This window comes from Fringilla coelebs (genome assembly GCF_963513975.1).
Source record: "Fringilla coelebs genome assembly, chromosome: Z".
Taxonomy (NCBI): Eukaryota; Metazoa; Chordata; class Aves; order Passeriformes; family Fringillidae; genus Fringilla; species Fringilla coelebs.
The window spans coordinates 42,698,815-42,721,463 of NC_140031.1; the positions used below are offsets into that span (position 1 = coordinate 42,698,815).

At 40.7% G+C, this 22,649-nt stretch overlaps 2 protein-coding genes across 4 annotated transcripts; one reads left to right on the forward strand and one right to left on the reverse strand.

Annotated features, from left to right (window-relative positions):
* Positions 1-2,442: 2,442 nt before the first annotated feature.
* Positions 2,443-10,615, reverse strand: LYRM7 (LYR motif containing 7). 3 transcript variants are annotated; one of them, XM_084225090.1, is made up of 6 exons: positions 10,571-10,615; positions 8,387-8,459; positions 7,722-7,792; positions 5,178-5,259; positions 4,068-4,126; positions 2,443-3,082 (listed from the first exon to the last, which is right to left on the reverse strand). In XM_084225090.1, exons 1-5 carry the CDS (start codon positions 10,586-10,588, stop codon positions 4,107-4,109), a joined length of 264 nt encoding a protein of 87 aa, XP_084081216.1. In that variant the 5' UTR covers positions 10,589-10,615; the 3' UTR covers positions 2,443-3,082; positions 4,068-4,106. The 3 variants fall into 3 exon arrangements, with proteins under 3 accessions (XP_084081216.1, XP_084081215.1, XP_084081214.1); XM_084225089.1 differs by having other exon boundaries at positions 2,449-3,082; positions 4,111-4,126; XM_084225088.1 differs by lacking the exon at positions 4,068-4,126 and having other exon boundaries at positions 2,523-3,082.
* A 4,671-nt stretch (positions 10,616-15,286) lies between these two features.
* Positions 15,287-19,242, forward strand: HINT1 (histidine triad nucleotide binding protein 1). The gene is made up of 3 exons (XM_084225205.1): positions 15,287-15,434; positions 18,028-18,132; positions 18,904-19,242. The coding sequence occupies exons 1-3, from the start codon at positions 15,324-15,326 to the stop codon at positions 19,066-19,068; spliced, it is 381 nt and encodes a 126-aa protein (XP_084081331.1). The 5' UTR covers positions 15,287-15,323; the 3' UTR covers positions 19,069-19,242.
* Positions 19,243-22,649: the final 3,407 nt, after the last annotated feature.

A 22,649-nucleotide genomic window follows, 5' to 3' on the forward strand; every position in this document is an offset into this window, starting at 1 on the left:
GATACAGACATAATAAAACTACAGTTTAAAGAACTGTTTAGCTTTAAGGCCTATCTTTTATGATTCATGGTATATACTCTAGAGGGAAAGGCACATGCACTTGCTTTAAAAATTCTGCTGTTCCAGTAAACCTAAAAAAACTTAAATGTGATTGAATTGTGTTATTGTGAGCCTATTCAACTACAGATTCTGTTGTAAACAGAAAACCCTTTTCCCCTCCTAAGCCATTAAGTGAAAACCCCTGTAATAACTTGAAAAGTTTCATCTAAGACTTCAACCTTTGGAAAGAGAGATTGCAACAATAGTTCCTTTTTATTTTTGATTATTTGTATTAATTAAAAAATAATAAAAAAAATATGTATATACACATATATGAGCACAATCCTAGCAATATCAAGAACAGATTCATACCAAGAGTGAAGTTAAAAAGAGAAATGAAAACTGGGGTGATGGCTGGATTCTGGAATGCAAACCAACACGTAAGCATGAAATAAGGGGAAGAGGAATAGTCACTATGACCAACTAGCATGAAAAAGCCTTTAATTACCCTAATAAGCAGCTGCTCATTATGCAGGTTTGTGAGATTCTTTCAAGACTGAAAAGTTAAATTTGAAGAAAATGAACACCTACTGGACCCAGATAGCAACCAAGTCTGAGATACTTTTAGGCTCAGTAACATACCTGGATTCCCATTTACCCTGGTCGAGATACCTGGATTCCTATTTAAGATCACATTGAGTAAGAGCAAGAAATAGGCCTGCCAGCCTGTATGTCAGTAGCCCTTTTTTGTATCATCTTGATTTTCTTCATCTCAACACTACAGAATTTGGTTTGTCTTTGCTGCCAGGAATGCACAAGGACAGCAGGAACATGGAATGTTAATGCACACACCATAAAGATACTGCACAGGAGTGTAAAAACAATCATTCTGAAGACCAATAAACTGTACCAACTATTTTTACAAGATACTTTATTTTCACCAGTTGTGTACGTTATTCAAGTGACTCATTCTGAATTTTTATGATGAGTATTCAAGATATATGTAAGATGAAGGACACAAATGCCCGTTGAATTGCAAGCCTGATCCTGTAAGCTGACACTTTCTTTCTGTATTTCTACTGAAGTATTCTTACTAAAAATAAAAACCCCAGAACACATGACAGCAGCACAATACCAAAGCAATAGTCACATGACAAATTTCTCCACTTGTGGCTTCCTCAAAGAGCATATAGAAGATCACCACCTACCACTGATATCACTGAAATCTTTTACTATATTGCATGGTAATGGGCAATACTGTTTTACATCAGTAGTGAAAGAGTAAAAACTTACCAGGCATCAGTTCAATAAAATCAATCTGAAGGATAAAATCTCTAAGGCTACACCCACAGCCTAAGGCAGGGGCTATGAGAGGTGAACTCCCCCCAATTCCACCATGCCATGGGATGTCCACCTTAATGGCTATGTAATTTCCCAGTCTTGTCAGACCCCTGTTTAATTACTTCTGCTTAAAAGTTAGTCATTTCACCTGAGGCAATACTCTGCTTTCTCTTTACAGTTGCCACTACCTTGTATTTTCTCTTTCTGGCATATGTCTCTCTTATGCCCCTTATAGGGGAAAAAAAAAGTCAATATAGGCAGGCTGCAGAAGGATGGGAAATGAGACATAGAATATACTCCTTACGAAAGTAAACAATTACAGGGGCCTACAAAAGGACATCCCCTACAGACAGAGACATTTGTTTTGTAGTAGTAACCACTAGAATAGATCAAATGGCAAGAACTGCAGTCATTTAATTCTATCTCCCACCGTGTGCCTGGTGCCTTTTAGCTACAGTGCAGGGAGTATAAATGCAATTCAAAGAGAGCTACTGACAGCTGTATTTCCTGCTGGCTGCCCTGGCCACTGCAGCCAGAGACAACAGTTTTAAACAAAGGAGTACTTGTCACATTTACATGCTTTGCAGGAAAAAGAGACTGGATGAAGGCACTAGTTTTCTGGTTTATTCAGACAGTCAAGCCTAATCAGTATACATATAGATAGGCAATTCTGACATCATGGAGACTGAGATAACAGATATGGCAGGACTCATGAGGTGAAACATATTGTCAGACTGCCTCACTCCTGTGTGATGTACTTGGATCCTAGGGTGGTGCCTGCTATCAATTTCATGAAGAAACAATTCTATGTATCATTGCGGTTGTACCTCCTTCCAATTAAAATGGAAGTGAATGGATCATTGCAATGAATTTCACAAGAAACAAGGAAGTATCCTTTAAAAAAAGGCAAATTATTAGGGCTTACTAATCATACTTTTCATATATTCGCTCTAGGCAAGTTCACTTGCAACTAAATGGCAATGCCCTTTTCTTTGGCAAATGCCTCAGTCACTCAATGATTATCAGTTTAAAAAAACCCCACAAATTCATAAACGAACATCCTTAGGTTATGTTGTGTCTAGGTTCTCTTGTGCTGTCATCTAAGAACTCAAACCCTAACATTCCTGCTCATTCCAGAGTGTAAGGGAGAAGAAAAACACTAAACATGCTCTCCCATCTGTAAAACACAAATAATTTATTCAGATAAACCTTCAAGAATGCTCTCAAGCATCACAGTACGCTAGTGTACAATTAATGACAACTTCAGAAATCATGCTCTTGGTACAAAACCTAAATTTAACATTAAATGCCACAAGATGATTTTTCATTACTTCAAAGAAGCTTATGATTGACAATAAACTTAAAAATAAATATTATCACTATTAAGTACTCAATTTAATTTTTATATAGCTTTGAAAAACTCTGGATTTCTGGGAAACAATCTCTGTCTGAGAGCTGTCATAATCAGCAACATTCCTGGCTGAATAAACACAATTCATGAGTGTACTTTTAAGTTCGGTTAAAGTATTACTATTTTCCACAGAACAAGTGCATGATCATATCCCAGCACTCAATAAAATCAGTGAGTTGATTTCAGTCTCTTTTTTCCTGGTAACAATATCTCCTCAGGATTCTTGCTTTTTTGTTGGTTTATCTAAGTAGGGAGTGTTGTCCTGTAGAAGATCTTTCCTGGGTATGAGTACTAAAATAGAAAAAAAAACCAGTAAGACTATAATCTTATGGAAAATACTAGGTTAAATTCTAAAGGTGCTTTTACATTTACAGACAAAATATTTTGTTACTAAAATGAGGATCTGAACTTGTGGTAAGTAGCATCTATCTATCATCTAGATATTTAAGACAAATACTAAGATTTTACTTTCAGCTGGCTACAATTATGTTTTCCCATCTCCTTTTATAAGAATTGGAAATTCTGATATTAAGAAGCCATAAGTTTTGCAGTAACTTTTAGCAGGGGAGTGAATAGCAGTTTTTTCAAGCCTGAGTCATATTATGCTTACTTCAGCAATTTCAAAAATGAATACTGGATCTGACTTAGCTCTCTCACCCAAGTCTTGGAATCTAATCTGTAATATTTATCTTGTCACACCTATTTTAAAGGCCAACAAGAAAAGAAAGCACCTAGTGAAAGTTACTGCTACAATATTGTCACTGTTAATAATAGGTTAGAAACTATTGTAAAATAACTATTGTGAAGCATGTACTGTTAGTTTGGTTATGGAAAAAGGGGTTAAAAGGGTAGTTATAAGAATTATGGTACTCAACGGTACCATAATACACCTAAGTAAAGTGCACCACCCTCCAGGTGAAACGAGCCAGCCTGGACAGAACTATAATGGGCCAATCAAGCGCCTTAACCTTCATGCAAGTGAAGGATCCAAAAAGAAACCAATCCAAAGGGACAAAAAACAGGACAAAAAGGGGCATCTGACCCAGTGATGTGGTGTGCCGCTCCACCTGGAATATCGGGGACATCCAGTTTTTAACAGTTATGACCACTCAAATGAGTTTTATGAGTACAATTTTGTAAAAATAAGTACATAATATGCATGCTTGGCAGCCAAAAATTAAATTTAGAATTAGCAGTGACTATTAGCAGGAATCCAATTGAAAATTAAAGAGAAAACATTATTGTGCTATTGTTGTGTGTATAAATGCCTCCTTACCCACAGTGTGCAGTGAATAGCAAGAATAATCATAGACTTTCACCTGTTGTTTCTGAGAGCTGTTTCATGGGGAAGTGAACAAAAAGGAGGTAATAAAGGACTTATACATTTATGAATAGCTTGGTGAAAATGAAAAGTAATTGAAGAGAAGCCCATTGAAGATAATTAAACCAGAAAATATCCCTGACTCAGGAAGTGCTGCCAGGTGTGAACAGCTGAACAAGGTGCAAATTCACTTTGTCTGTTGCTGTTCTTCAACTATTATCTGCCTGGAATCATCTTGGAAGACTTGACATTGGTCCAGACTTATCTTTGGCCTTGATCATAATTGCTGTTTTAAAGTTAAATGTTTTACCAAACCTAAAACTGAAGATTGGTACAAAACTTTACAGACAACACTAAACTGAAGTAAAAGGAAACAATGTACACAGCTGAAGATTTCCTGTATTCTCTTACCACACAGTTGTATGCTGAGCCTACCTAGTACTTTTCTTTTTGACTGCAAGATAAAAGAACTTCTAAACCAAGAATCAGGATTTCAAAATTTGATAGACTTTGAATGGAGGTAATCACTGCATCACAAATCTTACACAGCATAACCTGAAACTGAAATTGTTGGAAAACAGTTTTGGAAGTGAACACTCAATCCTCAAAGAAAAAGCTTTTCTATGGCTTTTCAGTGTACATACTGCATTTGCTAATGCTGCACAGGCAGTTCCTCCCTATTTGGTAGAGCAAGCACCTACAGATAGGTACTGTGGCTACTGGCTTTGGACATATGCTGACTTAGTAGTCGGTACATCCATGCTGACTAGCTGTCTAATTGCTGACTTTCCTAATAGTTACAGCTAGTTAAGGGCATTAAAAGTAATCACTGCCTCTTTTCTACCAGCCTCCATACCTCAAAACATTTGTATGGAAACTTTGTACCTTTGAAACTCCCACCTGTCCTAGGTAGTGACATTAATGAATAGCTTACATTAAGAATTTTGCCAGAGAATAACAGACAGGCTATTTGCCTCACTATTCCTTTCCTCATTTTCACATTCTATACTTATTTACTAAACGGTAACATATTTAAGTATCTTTTTAGCATGCAGGCTTACTCACCTATTTTGTCAGAATCTGTGTGAACCGCCTGAATAACAGAAGTTCTGAGAATTACTTCAACATCTGAAGCTATTTTAAGAAGCTAGTAAAAGGAATAAGAATGGAGGAACAAGAGAGTAATTTGAATTATATGTGACTGTTTCTGAAGACATTTTCCATACTAGACAACTATTCAACTAATAAAATAATTTGGTTATACTGCTCAGTTACTTATGTACTATGTATCCATTGCTTATGCCTTGGGGATCCTGGAATAACTTGCAGATTGATGTGTAAGTGACCTTGACATGGAGTACCTAGTGAGGGAAACTCTGGCTCAGGAACTTATGCCAGTACATACACCTACGCAATTAAACTGCAACTGAATAAGGTGAAAGGCAACTACAAAACCAATCAACCAAGTTTCCAATGATCAAAGACACTCACTCATGCCTCAATAACATTCAACTTCCCATAGTGAAAGGGCAATCTCATTCTTTCAACACTACTGCCCCTGAAATAAGGAGACAAAAACAAGAGCAAAACATGACAAGAATTAAGAATACTGAGGTTTCACAGTAGAACTGTGCAGAAACAAGGCACTACCTAAAGACTACCCAAGGTATTAGTATTTGGCAAAAGGCCTAGAATTCCTGCTCTCACTAAGAGGATAAACTGCAGCACCCTTGCTAGCTTTGCTGAGCCATTAAGAGAAGTCTAATGAAATTGCTAAATGAAATTGCTCAAGTGAGACATTTCAGGAGAGATGCTCACACTAGGAAGTGGTGCATACCCACAGAAGTGGATCTTTGCAAAGGCTAGAGCTTTTGCTACTTGCCATCTACACCACACTTCTTCTCATGCTCTTCCTTTTTAAGGGCTTGGAGCGGGTACCCTTCAGATCTCCTTGCTGAAAGCCCATTAGCATGCTCCTGAAGCACAGCTTCCTCTTCAGATTGACCTTAAGGGAATTCTGCTAGTTGGTCTGATACTTTACATAACAAGACAAATCACAGGAAGAGGAAAGAACCAAGATAACTTCGTAAGTGCACTCCTGATCTGAACAAAAACTGGTACATTAGCTTGAGCTACCACATTTCTCACCCTCATACTGTAGACAGTTACCTCAATCTCCTTATGTCACTGCAAGCTTGACACATATAAGTACATACCAATAAAAGTACTTGCTGTCATATTAGAATATACTGTAGTTTTCTATTCTGGCTGGTCAGTACTTCATTTTTTAGCTGCTGTCCAAAGCAGAACATTACCAGCACCACATTCATGCAAGCAAGCTCTCAAACATTCTTAAGTCCTCTATAAAACTTGATTCAGTTCCTCTGCAACTCTTTTCAGTGTGTAGATGAAACAAATATGACAGCTTCTGTGATGTTCTAGGAGTGTGTAGCTGGGATGGAAGTCTAGTATTTCTTTCACTGACACAGTTAATCAAATATCAACTATCCCATATTAAAAAGTCACGTATGTGTAATTTGTAGGTTGCCTAGAAAACAAATACAGATTTCAGAATTGCAGTAAGTATTTTTCCTATATATCTATTAAAAAAAACAACCCTGAACACATAACTTAGCTGATCAGACAGTGGTAGCACAAACACTGAGTACTATTACAGGAGGCTGATAACAAGCTGAAATTCAGGAACTGCTGACTAAAAGGTGAGAACTATTTACATTATTGTACAGTGGCTGGCATGAGGAAAAGGTTTACATTTTATTTCTTCAAGGGACAGATGTAGGCACTTTCTTCCAACCAGTGCCCAGTGACAATGTAAAAATAGTCTGATAAAAGGCTGAATGACAAGGACTAAGTTACTCAGTCTGTATGGATGTTAATAGCTAAAATTATCTAAAACATAGAAGTTCCCTTTCAGTTCGCATTAACTTTCAGGAAAAAATGACTCAGCAAAAAGTGTTAAGGCAACAGTTGAGCAAAGGTAACTAACAGTGAATTAACAGAATGCTCTGCTTTTAATGCATGGTAAGGAAAGAAGAAGCAAAAAAAATCCCTGTAGTATAATTAAGATATACTACAACTATACTATACTACAATCAATCATAATAATTTTGCTGGTTTTTGCCTTCCACAAATACGCTGAGTCATTTGTGATAGATCAGCTGATTGTTTAATTTGTCTGCTTGTTTCTGTTTGCCTAAACAACAGTGAGTGGGTACATTTAAGTGACCACAGTGCAGATGGGTATTATGAGCAAAGCATAAAATATTTACATGAAAATTGTAACTTCAAATATTATCTCATTAAAATTTTACTATAAACTTCAAAATAATCACTTTGAACTATCAGAACACACTTTCTACTTATGTTCTTTTGAATGTACAAGATTCTATAACACAGTATTAATACCACTGGCAGTATCTATATATTTATAAACAAAGATCCACGTAGAAGTCTTTCTAAACCAACCTGGCTTTCATGATGTCTCAATGGGTTTACAGTGCTTTAGAGTTCCTTTAGTAAAAAACTAATTTCTAAATATTTGTATGTGAAGTGGGAAAAAACCCCAAACAACAGAAAGCAATAAAATACCTCATTAATCTTCTCTTCAGATGTCTCATCTCGGTTATTTCTGAATTCTTCATTTATCTTTTGTCTTGCAGCTGAGTATACAAAAAACTAGCGTGAACAAAAATTGTATTTTGAATTTGTCACTGCCCCAAAGTTAAGTATCTCAAGTCCTTTATGGCACATTCCTGAGGCACTCTGATCAAAGTATTTTAATGTAAGATCTCCATGTAATTCACATGATGTCACATTTTAAGCTGACTGGTATACAAGTAAAGTAAGATTCCCAATTTAGAATTCTGTATTGCATACACAAGGTACTAAAAAAGCAGGATTGAGGAAAAACCACACATAGAGAATTAATTAGTACAGCTAACCATGCTCTGGCTGGACTGAAGAGAAGTTAAAAAAAACCAAAACAAAAATATCTCCCAAGAATATCAGGAACATTTAAAAAAGAGATTTTTCCCTTCCAAAATATTTGTTAGGTGGTTGACTCTAAGGACCATTTTTTTGTTTCAAATTAAAGGATATCTGGTTATGGACACACAATTTTCCCCAGTAATTATTTGAAAAATATGGGAATAATTTGAAGAAAGATTATGCTAAGAATTATCTTTCTCTGTATTCTGAGAAGAAAGTTCCACAAAATACAGGTAAGCACACACCACGCAAAACAAGTATCTCACCTTCGAGGGCTTTGGTATCATTTTTGAAAACTTCTTGCCGTGTTCTGTGTAACAACTTAAAAAGCTTCAAAACCTGCCAATACAACATCAAGAGAATTAAATTATTTGCTAGCAAGATTGTTAGTTAAAATGAACATGTTACAATTGAAAATGTTTTGGTTTAAATTTCATGTTCTTTCCATTCAGTACAGAATTTGATGCAGAATCAATATCTAAGAGGCTTTACTTAAATTCCTGATTAAAACACATCAGCCAAAGCTGATGTGATGTCATCAAAATCTTAGACAGGTCTAGATATTTCGAATTACCCTAAAATGCTGGCACCACATCCTAAATAATTATTTGGCATGATGGAAATATAATCCTGAAAATACATGGACACAAGCATTATTTATTGTGCCAATGTCAAATAAACCCAACAGAACTGGAATAACTCTAAAATTCAAGTTACTTGAAGGAATTATCAAGAGTACATCAGTGCATATTTCTAGGTTTGAAAAAGATAGAAAAAGAAATGGCTGAAGTATTCTCACATAAAAACCTTCTACAGGTGGTGTGGGAAAACCAATGCAAAGTCCTTCCCTTAAATACAACTGCCAGGTCAGCAAATGAACACTTCAGTAAAAGCAAACACTCAGAAAGTTAGGATTTACAATGTAGAGAAGACATACCTGAATACGTATGAAAATCAAACCCACAAGAATCACAGCTCATTGTTATGTGGTACTGGCTGATCATTCATACAGACTACAATGAATTACAGAAACCCTCAAATCCTTATGAAACTTTTTTGGTGTCTGCCACAGACTGAAAAGAATCTCTGACAAGCACCAAAAAAACATAATCTTGAAAACAATATGCCTTTTGAGGATTTTTCTATCACTTCCTATCATGTTTTGGCATCTCTAGAGGGCACAATTCCAAGTACTTCATAATGCTTCTCTCACTATTAGTATTTAAAATAATTTTTAGAAAGACAGAAGAAACACAGGTCTGTAACTCAGAAAAAAACCCAGCAAATGAACAGAACCATGCTGCCTTTAACGGCAGCATTCCCTAGATAGATGAATCTGTAGAAAGTAAACCCGCAGAATTAAAACAAAACAAATAAACCTATTGTTTCACAGATATTTTAATTCCCTAAATTTTTTATACTCCATAGTATATTTGCCATCTTTTCAAATAGCAGATTAATATTCATGTGGTTTTATGCTGAACACATGTATGGCAAAACTTGACATTTTTTATGGCTATTTTTAAGAATTTGTGAGCCATTTTCAGGCATCTTTCTACCCACACAGAAATCTATAGGTTCCTCACAAGAGGAGAAGGAGGCGCGGGCACCAATCTCCTCTCTAGTATCCAACGACAGGATTCAAGGGAATGGCCTGAAGTCGTGTCAGGGGACACTCAGGCTGGGTATCAGGAGAAAGTTCTTCACTCAAAAAGTAGCTGGCACTGAACAGGCTCCCAGGTCAGTGGTCACAGGACCAGCCTGACAGATCCCAGGAGGCTTCTGCACAACTCCATCAGGACTCCTGGAGATGGTCCTGTGCAAGACCAGGAGCTGAACTCCATCTTTTTTTTTTTTTTTGTGGCTCCCTTCCAACCAAGAATATTCTCTGGTTCAACTTCTCCAAACCCGTCCTGCAAACTTTTCACCACACCAATCACAATGTTGAAAAGCTGTATCAGATGATCTTGATCAAGATGTATTAATGCAGACACCTCTGACCTCTACAGCCACCTGCATTAACAGAGAGCTCCGCCAATACCTATCGACTGTACTCCCAAAACTAGGCTTCAAGGCACTTCCGAAAGAGGTACCGACAGGATATTACACCGCAGTAATAAAAAGGCTTATTAATTCTTACGTCTTTGTTTTTCCCTATCTTACTCTCACGAGAGGTGCTTTTGATGTAATTTAACCCCTGCTTATCACACGTCTCGCGTCCTTTTCCCGCAATGGCCTTTGCGTGCCAACCGCTACTTTCTTCAACATAGTTTTGTATCCTTCTTGTCCTGAAAGTCTGTGTTTTTTGGCTCGACAAAAGCTACAAAGCGGCAACCTCTCAGCGGGACAAAGTACGTGTGTGTGTGTGTGTGTGTGTGTGTGTGTGTGTGTCCGCGCGTGTGTGTGTCTGCGTGTCTGTCTGTCTGTCTGTATGTGTGTGAATCACTCGCCTGCCCGCGGCTCCCCATGGCTCCGTCCCACCGCCGGAAGTGAAGTGCCCCGCTGCCGGAAGTGCAGAACAGGGACGAGCCGCACCCTCCCGCGCTGCTGCCGGTGCCGCCGCCAATGCTGTCCCCCGGGGGCAACCCGCCACCGCCGTTCCGAGCAGCCTTTCTGCCCCCGCCGCGCTGCCACCGCCGGCCGGGCTGACGCGGCCCTCACAGACTCACAGAAGGCACTTCCAGCTCAGCCTGGAACGGACCACAGCGGCTCATCTGGTCCAACGTCCCTGCTCAGGGAGAGACATCCCAGAGCACATGGCACACGATTGTATCCAGACAGCTCCATCCCCTTTGGGGGAGACTCCACAAATTACCCAGACAATTATCTGAGCTGTACCCGCTCACCCGCACAGTGAAGAAGTTCTTCCTCGTGTTCACAGATACTTCCTGTTTCAGAAACGTCGGTTTCTGTCCCTTGTCCTGTTGCTGGGCTCGGCTGAGAACAGCCTGGATCCTTCCTCTGACCCTTTTCAAAGCTGATTGGGCCCAGCTCCCACAGTCTTTACTCAAAAAAGAGACACTCCAGTCCCATCTTCACGGCCCTCTGCTGGACCCACTCCAGGAGCTCCATGTCTCACTTACACTGAGGAGCCCAGAACTGGACACAGCATTCCAGATGTGCCTCACCAGGGCACAGCATTGGGGCTGGATCACCTCCCTTGAACTGTCGGCAGTGCCCTCCTTCTTGGCTATCCAAACAGTGCCAAGGTCTGGCAGGAGGAGATGAAGGGGGCTCACAGCAGGCAGGCAGTGCTGCCCGCAGACTCCTCATTCCACTGGAGTGGTCAGTGTTATGAACAAGAAAAAGGTTATCCATTTTCTTAGGTTGCAAAGTTTACAACTAAAACCCAGAACTGCCAAGTGGGAGTCCGATTGAAAGTTTGTAATTTCAAGTTGTTGGAATGTTCTGTAACAATGTACTTTTTGCTGCCTGTTCTCAGTGACTGCGGGCCGCCCAGGAGTGGGGGGGCTGACCCCCCACCTTCGGCGCGGTCCCGCCGGGGCCGGGGATGATGTGGGAGCGGCCCCTCCCCAGCGCGGGTCCCGGCGGGACCGGGGCAGCCCCCGCGGGTGGTGTCCGCGGGGAGCAGCCCGTCCGGGAGCGTCCCGGGAGCGGCGGGCTGCCCCCCCATGGGGCACGGGTACCAACGGGGAGGGGGCACACCGGGGGTGACAAAGGGGGGGAAGAGACTGGCCCCGAGTCCCTTCCCTGCAGGGACAGCTGCTGGGCATAGCCCATTGTCTCCCAAGTGCTGGCAGCCCTGACAGATTGATATGCTAATGTAGTCCTTAACGCTGTATTGTACCAGCATCACCTTGCCCGAGACGACTGTTTCTCGATGGGATGGGAGGAGGATATCCAAACATGTAAATGAATCCCAGACCCAGGGTGCAACGGGGGTGAAAACCCCCAAACTCGTCTAATAAACCCCCCCAAAACAACGAGCCAACTCAATTAAGAGTAGAGCAGGGTCGGGATATCAAGGACAGAGTCCCAAGCCTGCAGGAATGCTGGAAGCCTCGGTCGCCCCTCACCCTAGCTGAGAAGACCACAGCGCGAGTGAGGACCCCGGGACTGGCCAGCAAAAGCACGGGTATTACCTAAGAATTCTCGTAAAGACGGCATCTCCAGCTCTGCTCCTCAGGGTACAAAGCTGCTGCACTTTCCTCCTCCTCTGAGGCACCTTGGGAACTGCGACAAGACCTGCAGACCTGCCAGGTGCCCCTATCCTGAGTTGATCTTCAGTAATTAAAGGCATCAAAAGGAGAACCGTCTCCTACCCATTTATTACAGTCAGTGGCCCAGGAACACCTGCCCTCCAAAGGGAGCCGCAGTGGGGATGAGGGCCAGCTCCCTGCCCAGCACCCCCTGCCAGGGTCTGCACATCATTGGCCAGGGTGGCACAAAGACCAGTGTGTTCTACTCCTTCTTCGGGACAAAATTATAATTATTTCAAATGGGTAACTGGACAGCCATCAGTTTCTGTGTGACACCTAGAATGGCCAATGAATGATGGTTGCAGCTTCTTGAATTCAGTTTTTATTTTGCCAGACAGTTTCCTTGCTCTTGCAGTTAGAACAACCAATGGCAGTTCGGAATCCTTCCTTATCTGGGGTTCTACCTTCTTTCCCAGTCTATTTTTTCACCACTTCAGAAGAAAAATTGTGGTTACAATTCTTTGCCTCTGTGCTTATCAGTAGTATCTCAGGACCTCTCCAGCTTCTAGGCATCCAGCTGTACTTAGAGGAGGCCAGTTGCACTTTTCAAGAACAGTTTTGGTTCTCAGGATCACAGCTCCCAAGCTGGCAGGCTTTTTCTCTGCTGGTGTTATCCAGCAGGCATATTTTTCTGTTCAGTCATTTCCCCTCTAGTCAGGTCATTTTGTTGGCTGCTTACATCAAGTTCCCCAACAGCCCTGGCTGGCCTTACTCACACCCTGACTAACCCAGCCTTGGCCTAGCCACATCATGGCCACGCCGGGTACCTCTGTAAAACTGAATTGCCCTTCTCTTGAAAAACATACAAGCTTATAGTTCACTAACACATCATTCAGCATTACCTAAAGGCAACATAAGGATTTTCTGTGCAATCAGCTTTACTACTCACTAGTATATGCTGAAGTCAACTATATGAAAAAAAAAGTTTTTGCTTTTTTGGATAAACTTCTAAATTTGTCTCTTTATGTCTTCTCTTAACATAGAAATATACTTTCTAACTAAATCTACAGCAGTGTTCACCCAAATTGTTCATATATTTGCTGAATAACCTTGGCTGGATGACAATATAATTTAAAGAAGTTTGTCCCTGAAGCATTTCTTTTAATTGTCATAAAGCTCCAATACCATCTGTAGGACATATACATGTCAAAATATCTTAATCCAGGACATCATGTAAGGAAGAGAATAAAATTGTATTGTTTAATGTACTTCATCAGAGGTTTTTTTTTCAGAGTATTTCATGATAAATTATTTTAGAGTTACTACCAGAAATGTATGACAAATTCTGCTCTTTTTGTGACATGTTCAGGTAAACAGCTGCAGAACCTTAAATCTTAGGTTTAAGCCACTTAGCAATATTTATTTCCTGCCTCCCTCCAAAATGCTTTCTTGTAACTTTTTTGTCCAGAGACAAATATATATAAATATAGACAAATATATATAAATATCTCTATTAATATGCTTCTAGACAAATCTTCAGGGAAATCAATCTATTTTTTTGGGTGAAGTTTAGAAAATCATAGAATCTAGAATTGTCTGGGTTTGAAGGGTCATTAAAGGTCATCTATGTTCCAATGCCTCTACGATGGGCAGGAACACCTTTCACTAGATCAGGTTGCTCAGAGTTCCATCCAGCCTGGCCTTGAATGCTTCCAGGGACTGGACACCCACAACTTCTCTGGGCAGCCTGTTCCAGTGCCTCACCACCCTCACAGTAAAGAATTTCTTCCTCATATCCAATTGAAACCTCCAATTTTGCAGTTTAAAGCCATTCCTCCTTGTCCTGTCACTACATGCCCTTGTAAAAAATTTCCCTCTGTCTTTATTGTAGGCTGCGTTCAGGTATTGCAAAGCTGCAATAGGTCATTCTGAAATCTTTTCAAGGTGAACGATTCCAATTTTCTCAGCCTGTTCTCATAGAAAAGGTGCTCTGTTACTCTGATCATTTTTGTGGCCTCCTCTGGACCACCTCCAACAGTTCCATGTCCTCCCTGTGCTGGGAGCCCAGAGCTGGATGCAGGTTCCAGGTGGGCTCTGACCAGAGCAGAGCAGAGGGGCAGAATCCCCTCCCTGGCCCTGCTGCCCACGCTGCTCTGGATGCAGCCCAGGACACGTTTGGCTTTCTGGGCTGGCAGTGCCCATGGCTGGGTCATGTCCAGCCTCTCACCCACAAACTCCCCCAAGTCCTTCTGGGCTGGGTGGTTCTCAATCTCCCAGCCTGTGTTGATAGCACGGGTGGCCCTGACACAGGTGCAGGACCACGTACTTGGTCTTGTTGAACCGCATGAAAATGAAGCTTTGTTGTTACTCCTTAAGATTTGTGTTGGTTCCACCCCACCGGCCGCTTTTTCATTTCTCCTATTTAATGACTGGTGTCATAGATATATAAAAAAACCAATTACAACTAGATGTACACAGATGTACAGCTGTGTAACTTTGTGTTGCCCTCTGTGAATTACTGCTTGGCTATACTGATTAGTTTGTTTCATAGTTACGAAATTACTTATGTGCAGGAGGGCTGGCACATCAAACTGCCCTTTTGCAGGACCCTGACTCCAGGAGCACCAAACACCTGCAAACTTTGGTGGAAAAGTAAACGCAGCCCAGCTTGGTGCAGTCTGCAGGAGCTTGTCCCAAGAAATCACACAGATGTTTGCGTTGGATTTAATAAGTAATACTTCTGCCCACAACAGCCCCTCCCGGGACTGCACTACTTTCATAGACTCTTGTTTCACTTCGCAGCGTTGATCCCTGCGCGGAGCCTGCAATAGTTCCTCCCCTCGGATCCCTCCGCGATTCCCGGGTCAACGAGGCCGCGCCAGTGCGGTGGGCGGGGACCAGCGAGACAATGACAGGCCAGACCACCAATCAGACAGGCGGACACGGCCAGATGCCGACGCTGGCCCAATGAGTGCCGCGGGGGGCGTGGTCCCGGAGGAAGGCGGGGCTGAGGGCCGGCGGGAGCCGCGAGGGAGCCGCCGCCATGGCTGACGAGATCAGCAAGGCGCAGGCGGCGCGTCCTGGCGGGGACACCATCTTCGGGAAGATCATCCGCAAGGAGATCCCCGCCAACATCATCTACGAGGATGAGCAGGTGTGAGCTGTGCAGGGACCGGGGCCGCCGCACAGGCGCTCGGCAGAGCGGCGGGGCGGGCGGTGCGCCCCCGCTCTTCCCTGCGCCCTCCCTAGAGCTGCATCGGGCTCCTTGCCAAGGGTCGAGGGTTCTCGCAGCTGGTGTGGGAGAGTAGCCTTGAAACCTTTGCCATTTGCAGGCAGCCTTCTTGCGGGTTCGGAGCAAAGCACTCCATCTGGGTGCTTGTGCAGGTCCCTCTGCGCCTCTTAATACAGAGGTTATGCTGCTGGGATTTGGCGGTGAACTTCCGAGAGGGATTGCTGGTGCATCACAGCACGTTAGGGCCGAAATTAAATAATTAGCTGTAGAAGAAATGCAGCGGTTTTTCCCAAAATGCAAGCTAACTGGTATTTAGTATAAGATCTCCTGCAGTTTTTTTTCCCCCGCCCTTCAGATTGAAATACTGGAGCCTCATTAAGAAGGGCTTTTGCTTTTGAAATGAAGAGGTTATTCTCAGTGTACGATAGAGACTCGGTAAGGATGCAGCTTGTTAGATTTATGTGCTTAAAAATAATGCATAGCTTGAAACAGTGTTTTCTTAATAGACGGCAGAATTGTTGCAGTTGCCATATGCTCTGAAGAATATTGGAAATGTTCACTGCTTTCTGAAAGTCGTGCTTATGTTACTGCTCTGCGTTTATATGAAGGCGTGTGTTCTTTACCCGGGTCAAACCTGTGTGAGATTGTTCATCAGCTGCGGTGGTTGCAGCAGAGTAAGCTGAGCACGGTTTGATTAGGAATCAGGCCATTGACTTCGCTGAGTGTATAACCCACTTTGACAGCCATTCGTGTGGAGTATTTTCTGGAAGTGCCATTACCTGCAGAGCATCACTTGGATTTTACTTCGAAGTGCACAGAAATGTAGAACTCCTAGATTTCAGTTGACTGGTGGATGATCTTGAATTAATTTTGTTGGCTTTATGGAGTTCTTTTTAGAGGTGGCTGGAAGTGTTAAAAGGAGAAAGGTAGGGAAGGCATTTAATCAGTAATTGACCTTCAGAGAAAGGGAAATACTGAAGAGTACCAAGTCTCTGTGGAATTATGGCTTATCACTGTTTTTCCAGTTAAATCTAAACTGCCTGAAATGAAGTTTGGTTTCCCATGCACTCTTGAATTTCTGTGATTGTGCTTTTTCCTTAATGCTATTTCTGCTTTCTGTACCACAGAAAACTATTTACTTTGAATCTTTTGGTCTTTGAATTCTTTATCACAATTTGGCCATTTGCATTCTGCCTCTATGGGACTACATATAATAGAAAAGCTCATTATGAAATGGTCAGCTCTAAGTATGATTTATTTAATTGGGCACAAATTAGTTTGATTCATCAGTTATATTCTTGCTGCTCTTCACTGTTTGGAAGAAATGAGCAGTTCATCAGAAGTTCAAACTAGGCATTATCTTCTTAAAGATACCTTTCAACCAGATAGATTTGATATATAGAAGATAAGTTGAATAAAAAATTGATACAAGTTGAGTTCGGCTTTTCACCAACTTTGCTCTTGACAAAAGCGACATTTATTCTCAGAATAAAAAACCAGTATATTTCCAAAGAAAATTCACTTTATTGGTTCACGAAGAAAAGTATCTAGGAAATAAGCATTTTGAAGAATCTACATATGTGTTTTTAAGTATCCACTGTCCGTGACATAACCAAATGCTACCAGGTGTTATGCTGTTGAACGGGATGGGTAAGTCAGAGATATCCTTGGAGTAATGGTGGCATAGTACCTCCTGTGCATCTGCACATTTGTCCATTTGCAAGTCCCAGTTCTGTGGTCTGTACAAAGAGACACAGCTTCATTTTCTCTTGCTTGTTGGCAGTTCCTAATTTGGTATTTAGGTGATGCATGCAGTGTATGATTGGTTGTAATTTTTGTATTTAGTCAAGATTCAGCTAGTCACTACAGACAGATGTTCTTATTTCAAAAGTGATGCCTTTCTCTCAGTGTGAGAATGTCTGAAGCAAAGCTGGTTTTAATGGATCACTCTGAAAAACTTGGTGCTGTTGAGAACAGAAGTTTAATATGGCCTCAATCACATAACTTCAGGATGTTTGGAATTGCCTTGGTGTCTTTGACCAAAGAAACATTCAGGCATAACTGGAAGATGATTAGCAACTCTTTGCAATTTATTTTATTGAAAACTAAAATAAAATAATAATAAAAAAATTAAAAATTACATTTAAAAAAAAGCATAAATGTACTTTTTATAGGCATGCATGCATGCCAACAGCTCTACTAGTTGTTATGGATATATTTTAATAATAAATCTTGAACCTGATTGCATACTGCTTTGGTGAGGAGACTGAAACTTTTAAACAGTACTTTACAAAGCAGTGATTTTTTTTTTTCAGCAGGTCTTAGTAAGTAGTGTTTTGTGTTTAGAAGTTAAAGGATGTAGAATAATATCACTCAAGGAAATTTAACATCTCTACTTATGTTTGGGATATCTGGTAATCTGCTGAAATATGTATTTAGTGGGGCATATTGATTTACTGAAACTCTTACCTTTCTCCAAAACAAATTAAATTTTATCTGTTTTCTGTTCCTCCAGTGCCTCGCGTTCCATGATATTTCACCCCAGGCTCCAACACATTTCTTAGTGATTCCTAAGAAGCCAATTGTCAGATTGTCTGAAGCAGAAGATTCTGATGAATCTGTAAGTACTTTAAAGGTTTTCTGTGCACCAAACTGTGCTTCTCATTACTTCATAATATACTAGGCTGTCCCCCTTTTCCTCTTGACATTTCAAAGAGGCAAAGTAGTTTTCTGATACTCTCTCTAAGGCTTGTCCCCTAGCTTAAAAGATAATGGAGTTAAGGTTTTCCGGTAAAATTATCCAGAGAAAACAAAATATATCTGTGCATGTATTTTCCATGCAAAACAAATTGGTATTTGTTGTTTTTCAATTCTGATGTCTGTTTTCATTGTTTCCATGTAATAGTACTTACTCTAATATGGGCTTGGGAGTTTTTAGCAGGTCAGAGGTGAAGAAAAGGAAGGTTAGCTGACAGGTGCTGAATATTTCATTTGTAACTAAAAACATCAAGCTCAAAGATTTTGTAAACTTTACATGGTAAGATAAAGTTTCTTTTCCACCAGAGTTATATATGTTGTTAGAATAAGTAGTGGGGGCTTTAACCATGAAGTAAATGTAGCCTCTGTGACACTTTTGTTGTCTGTTACTGCCTGGCTTGAAAATGATCAGTAGTTCTATTTTCCCCCTATATTAGGTATAGTCAGTCTTTATAGTTTTTCTTGGAAAGTGTCAGTTGCAGGTAGGCAACAATTTGAAGAGCAGTGGCTGAATTTCTGAGAATTAACTTACTGGCTTATTGGTTCTCTGCTCTCATTCCTTCCCTTCCTGCCCTTTCCCTTTTTTTGTGTTTTCTGTTGGTTGTTTTTTTCTTTTTTTTTCTTTCTCCTCCAGCTTCTCGGGCATTTAATGATTGTTGGCAAGAAGTGTGCTGCTAACCTGGGCCTGACCAATGGATTCCGGATGGTTGTGAATGAAGGGCCTGAGGGTGGGCAGTCTGTCTATCACGTACATCTCCATGTTCTGGGTGGTCGCCAGTTGGGCTGGCCTCCTGGCTAAGATTTGTACACCACAGAAGTTAACTGCATGCGTAAAAGTTACCACCAAATAGATTTAATATGTTGTCCATCAATATAGCCACTGTTAGTGTATTGTTTTTTTTTAATGTGTGTCTACACAGGGTAATAAATGCTCTGAACAACATTCGCACAATAAAGATTAAGCATGTGGGAATTGTCTCTGTTGGTGTGCCTTACTGATGGAAACACTTCTGAAATTGAAATTACGTTCTCTGGAGTTTAAAGCACAAAACATGTTTCAGTCTGCTAACAAGTCTTCTGCGGGTACTGATTTGCCAAGGCATTCAAAATCTAAAGGTGCAAATACTTACCAGACTTTCGTGTCTTCTGTGATGAAATCTAAGCTTTTAGAATGTGGTATGTAAATATTTGTAAAGCCAGCATAGGCTGCTGCTGAAACTTCGAAAAAGTGAAATTCCAAACATGCTGTTCAAGGGCTGTGTCAGTACAGTGTGTTGGGAACAGACATTCTAAGGCTCCATTTTTCCACTGAGATTGGGTAAAATGATAGTCTTAATGGCAGCTGCTGTAGTTCCATAGCACATGGGTGATTTTGATCAAGTTGAGGACTTGAAATTAAAATACTGGATGGTTGTAAGATGTTCAAGGCCTTTCTTAGCATGTAAGCAGCATGATGTAATATGCATATATATATCTTTAAGATTCCAGATTTTAGTGATCAAATCTTTCAGTTAATAGTACTTTCTCTGTTGCTGCATACAGTTGTTCATGCAACATGGTCATCAGATCTCCAAGAAATAAATTTTCTTGAAGTTAGGAGTACAGGTGTGTCTGCCAGTGTAAAAATAGACCAACTGTTCTTTCTAATAAAATTAAGTCACAACTAACTAGTTTTTTTGATCAAGATACTTAAAAGCCTCAGATGCCTTGATAAAAGCTGGTTACTTGTGAGCATCTAAAGTGTTAGAGAAATGTGGGAATGTGTGTAAAGACTGTACAGGTAAAAGCAGTGAATTTCATTTTCTTTTCAGATATAACTTGAAAGTTTGGTAAAGCCATTTGAGTTCATTCAACCAGAAAATACTCTGTAAGTACTTGAGAATGTTCTGAGCTTTCAGAGTTTTAGCCTAAGATGTGACTTAAACAGGAAAATCAGCCAGTGCTTCTGAAGGAGGTTGGTCTGTAGTTGAGTTAGGAATAATCATGTGGTTCTGTGGTGGTAGCATAATGCCTCTTCTGTTTAACTTGCGTAGAAGTAAAGAAGAAAACCACCCAAACTCCAGAGGTACACCATCCCTGAGTAGAAGCTGAATGCATATCACAAGAATGAAGTATCACTAGCAGACACAGTGGGACTGCAGTAAAAATTCACAGCTGGGAAACTGGCTATCAGAATGAGTTCATGGAAGGCCCTTAAGGATAATGAGGTGAACTGTTGGCATCCAGATATGGGAAAGGGCATGTGATGTGTGTGTACTGCTTTGACTTCCCTAATTTCAGTTGTATGTGTCTTTTTTACCAACATTGGCATATGTGGTTTGAAGCTTGACTGATGAAGTTTTCGCTGCTGAACGCTGTATGAAGGTAACTGTGAAACTTCTCTTGCTTTACTTGGAATCTTGGAGATGTGTGTGCAGATATATGCAGATTACGTGCCTTGGGAAGGTAAGAAGACTTCGAAGCGAGGGCAGAACCATGAATCTTGGCAAAGGTAGCCACGAGGGGAGCTTGCTAACCAATTTAATTGTGCTTAGGTTTCAGATGAATACCTTCTGGATTGATGCTCAAATGATTCTGAGTTCAGACAATGGTATACTCATGTGGGAAAGTAAAATTGAAGGAAAACTTTTCCCTAATTTGTGCATATAGGAAGTGGGAAAACTGGGCATTAGTTGACACCTTCTGCCTCAAAATCACTTTCCAGTTTGTTGCTGAAATGCAGACCAGCCTCTTTGTCATCAGTTTTCTTCTGCTTGCATTGCTTTTACTCTTGTGGTAAGGTGATGACTCTAGTACTGCTAGTCTGTGATTTTTAAGGGCACTTAACAAAGTGAAATGTGTTAACAGCATCACAGGGAGGCAGCAAAATTAATCTTAGGAAAAACCAGGGCAATGGACATAAGAAAGCAGTTAAACTACGTGTCCTTTTACTCTACATTAGTGATAGGTCTTAAACACCCAGTGGAAGATCTTGATCTCTCAAGTAGTCAGATGTTGTTGAATGACAAAAGCCTGTGAGCAATCCAAGGATTTCACCTTTATATAATCTTCATGGACTGAAGGTAGAAGCAATTTACCTGACTTCAGTACAGGCTGATGTATAATCTGTGTCCAGTTAATGGAATGATTGAGCTAGACAACATCTATCATTAATCTCTGTAAACTCCCTGATGTATCAGGAAGTTGTTCCAGTTTATCAGAGATAGGAATGCAGTAAGAGAGTGTGTTTGGAAGCAACAGGGAGTTTTAATGTGGCTTGTTGTTTCAGGGACACTGCATTATTACTGTGAGCTGTAGTGGTCTCTGGTGGAATTTGTGGCTAATCTTCCAGATAATACCACTGTTACATCACTCTTAATCAGAGACAACCTGGTTGTCTGAGAGCTGTACTGCATGTGTGAAATTTATGTCAGTTTTTAAAATGTCAGGTACTGAGTTTGAAGTAACTTCCTAGATATGAAAATTTGCATTCTTTTGGGTATTGAACTGTCCATTCCTTTTGTGCCAAGCTGTCCACATGGACCCATGGAGTTCTTGAAAATCTCATGACAGTAACAACTGGCTGGGACAAGTCATCCTGACTTAGGCTGCAGTTGTCTTATTTTGCCTTTCTGTTTGCTGTTTTCTTGTGTGTTAGAACTCATTTTTGTGGACCACACACAATTTTTGTGGCACTTCTCTCAGGAGCAATGTGTTGATATTTTATTTGATTGTGTTTCTGTTTGCTATGGATTTAAATACAAAGTTCTGTCTTTGCTTAATTTCCTGCTCCCGTTACTGAGGGGGACAACCACCATTGCAAGAATTCCTTTTACTTCTTAACAGATAGGAAATGTCTGGTGAACTGGCAAAACTGTATCTTTTTATTGTCATTTCCAGTTGATAATTTCTTTCCTTTTGAGAAACTATAGGTACTCCATCTAGTTCACAGCTCAGCTTGAAAGAACTGGGAGAAAATCAAAACCTAGGCTAATGGTGTTGCGCAGAGCTGTTTGCCAGCTTTGGCCATTAGGTATGTGCCCCATACCTGTCTGTCATCTAGGATTTGAAGGGGAAATGTGGTTTTTCATTGGACAGTGATGTGGTTGCGCATAATAACATTTAGGTAATTACAGGGCTGACAGGTGGGAGAAAAAACTTGAATCTGAGTCTTAACATTCAGTCTTTTAGGTAGAAGTTGAAGAGGGATGGATGATTTAAGGAGAAGTCACTGCTTAAGTAACTGGGTTAGGACCATGACTCTTTGGTCATAGGAGAGTTGAGAAATACTCCTTTTGAGTGGGAAGCTTCAAGAAAGATCTTGATCTCTACATATTTTTTCTCTTAAGATCTTCTTGAGAGAAAAAATATGTAGAGATTCCAGAAAAAAGAGACCACCTC

Coding starts and splice junctions, on each gene's coding strand:
- LYRM7 (XM_084225088.1), bottom strand. Junction 7,793..8,386: donor TGATACCAAAGCCCTCGAAG/GTGAGATACTTG, acceptor TTGTATACTCAG/CTGCAAGACAAAAGATAAAT. Junction 3,083..5,177: donor CACAGATTCTGACAAAATAG/GTGAGTAAGCCT, acceptor TTTCTATTTTAG/TACTCATACCCAGGAAAGAT.
- HINT1 (XM_084225205.1), top strand. CDS start 15,324: ATGGCTGACGAGATCAGCAAGGCGCAGGCGGCGCGTCCTGGCGGGGAC. Junction 15,435..18,027: donor TCATCTACGAGGATGAGCAG/GTGTGAGCTGTG, acceptor CTGTTCCTCCAG/TGCCTCGCGTTCCATGATAT. Junction 18,133..18,903: donor CAGAAGATTCTGATGAATCT/GTAAGTACTTTA, acceptor TTTCTCCTCCAG/CTTCTCGGGCATTTAATGAT.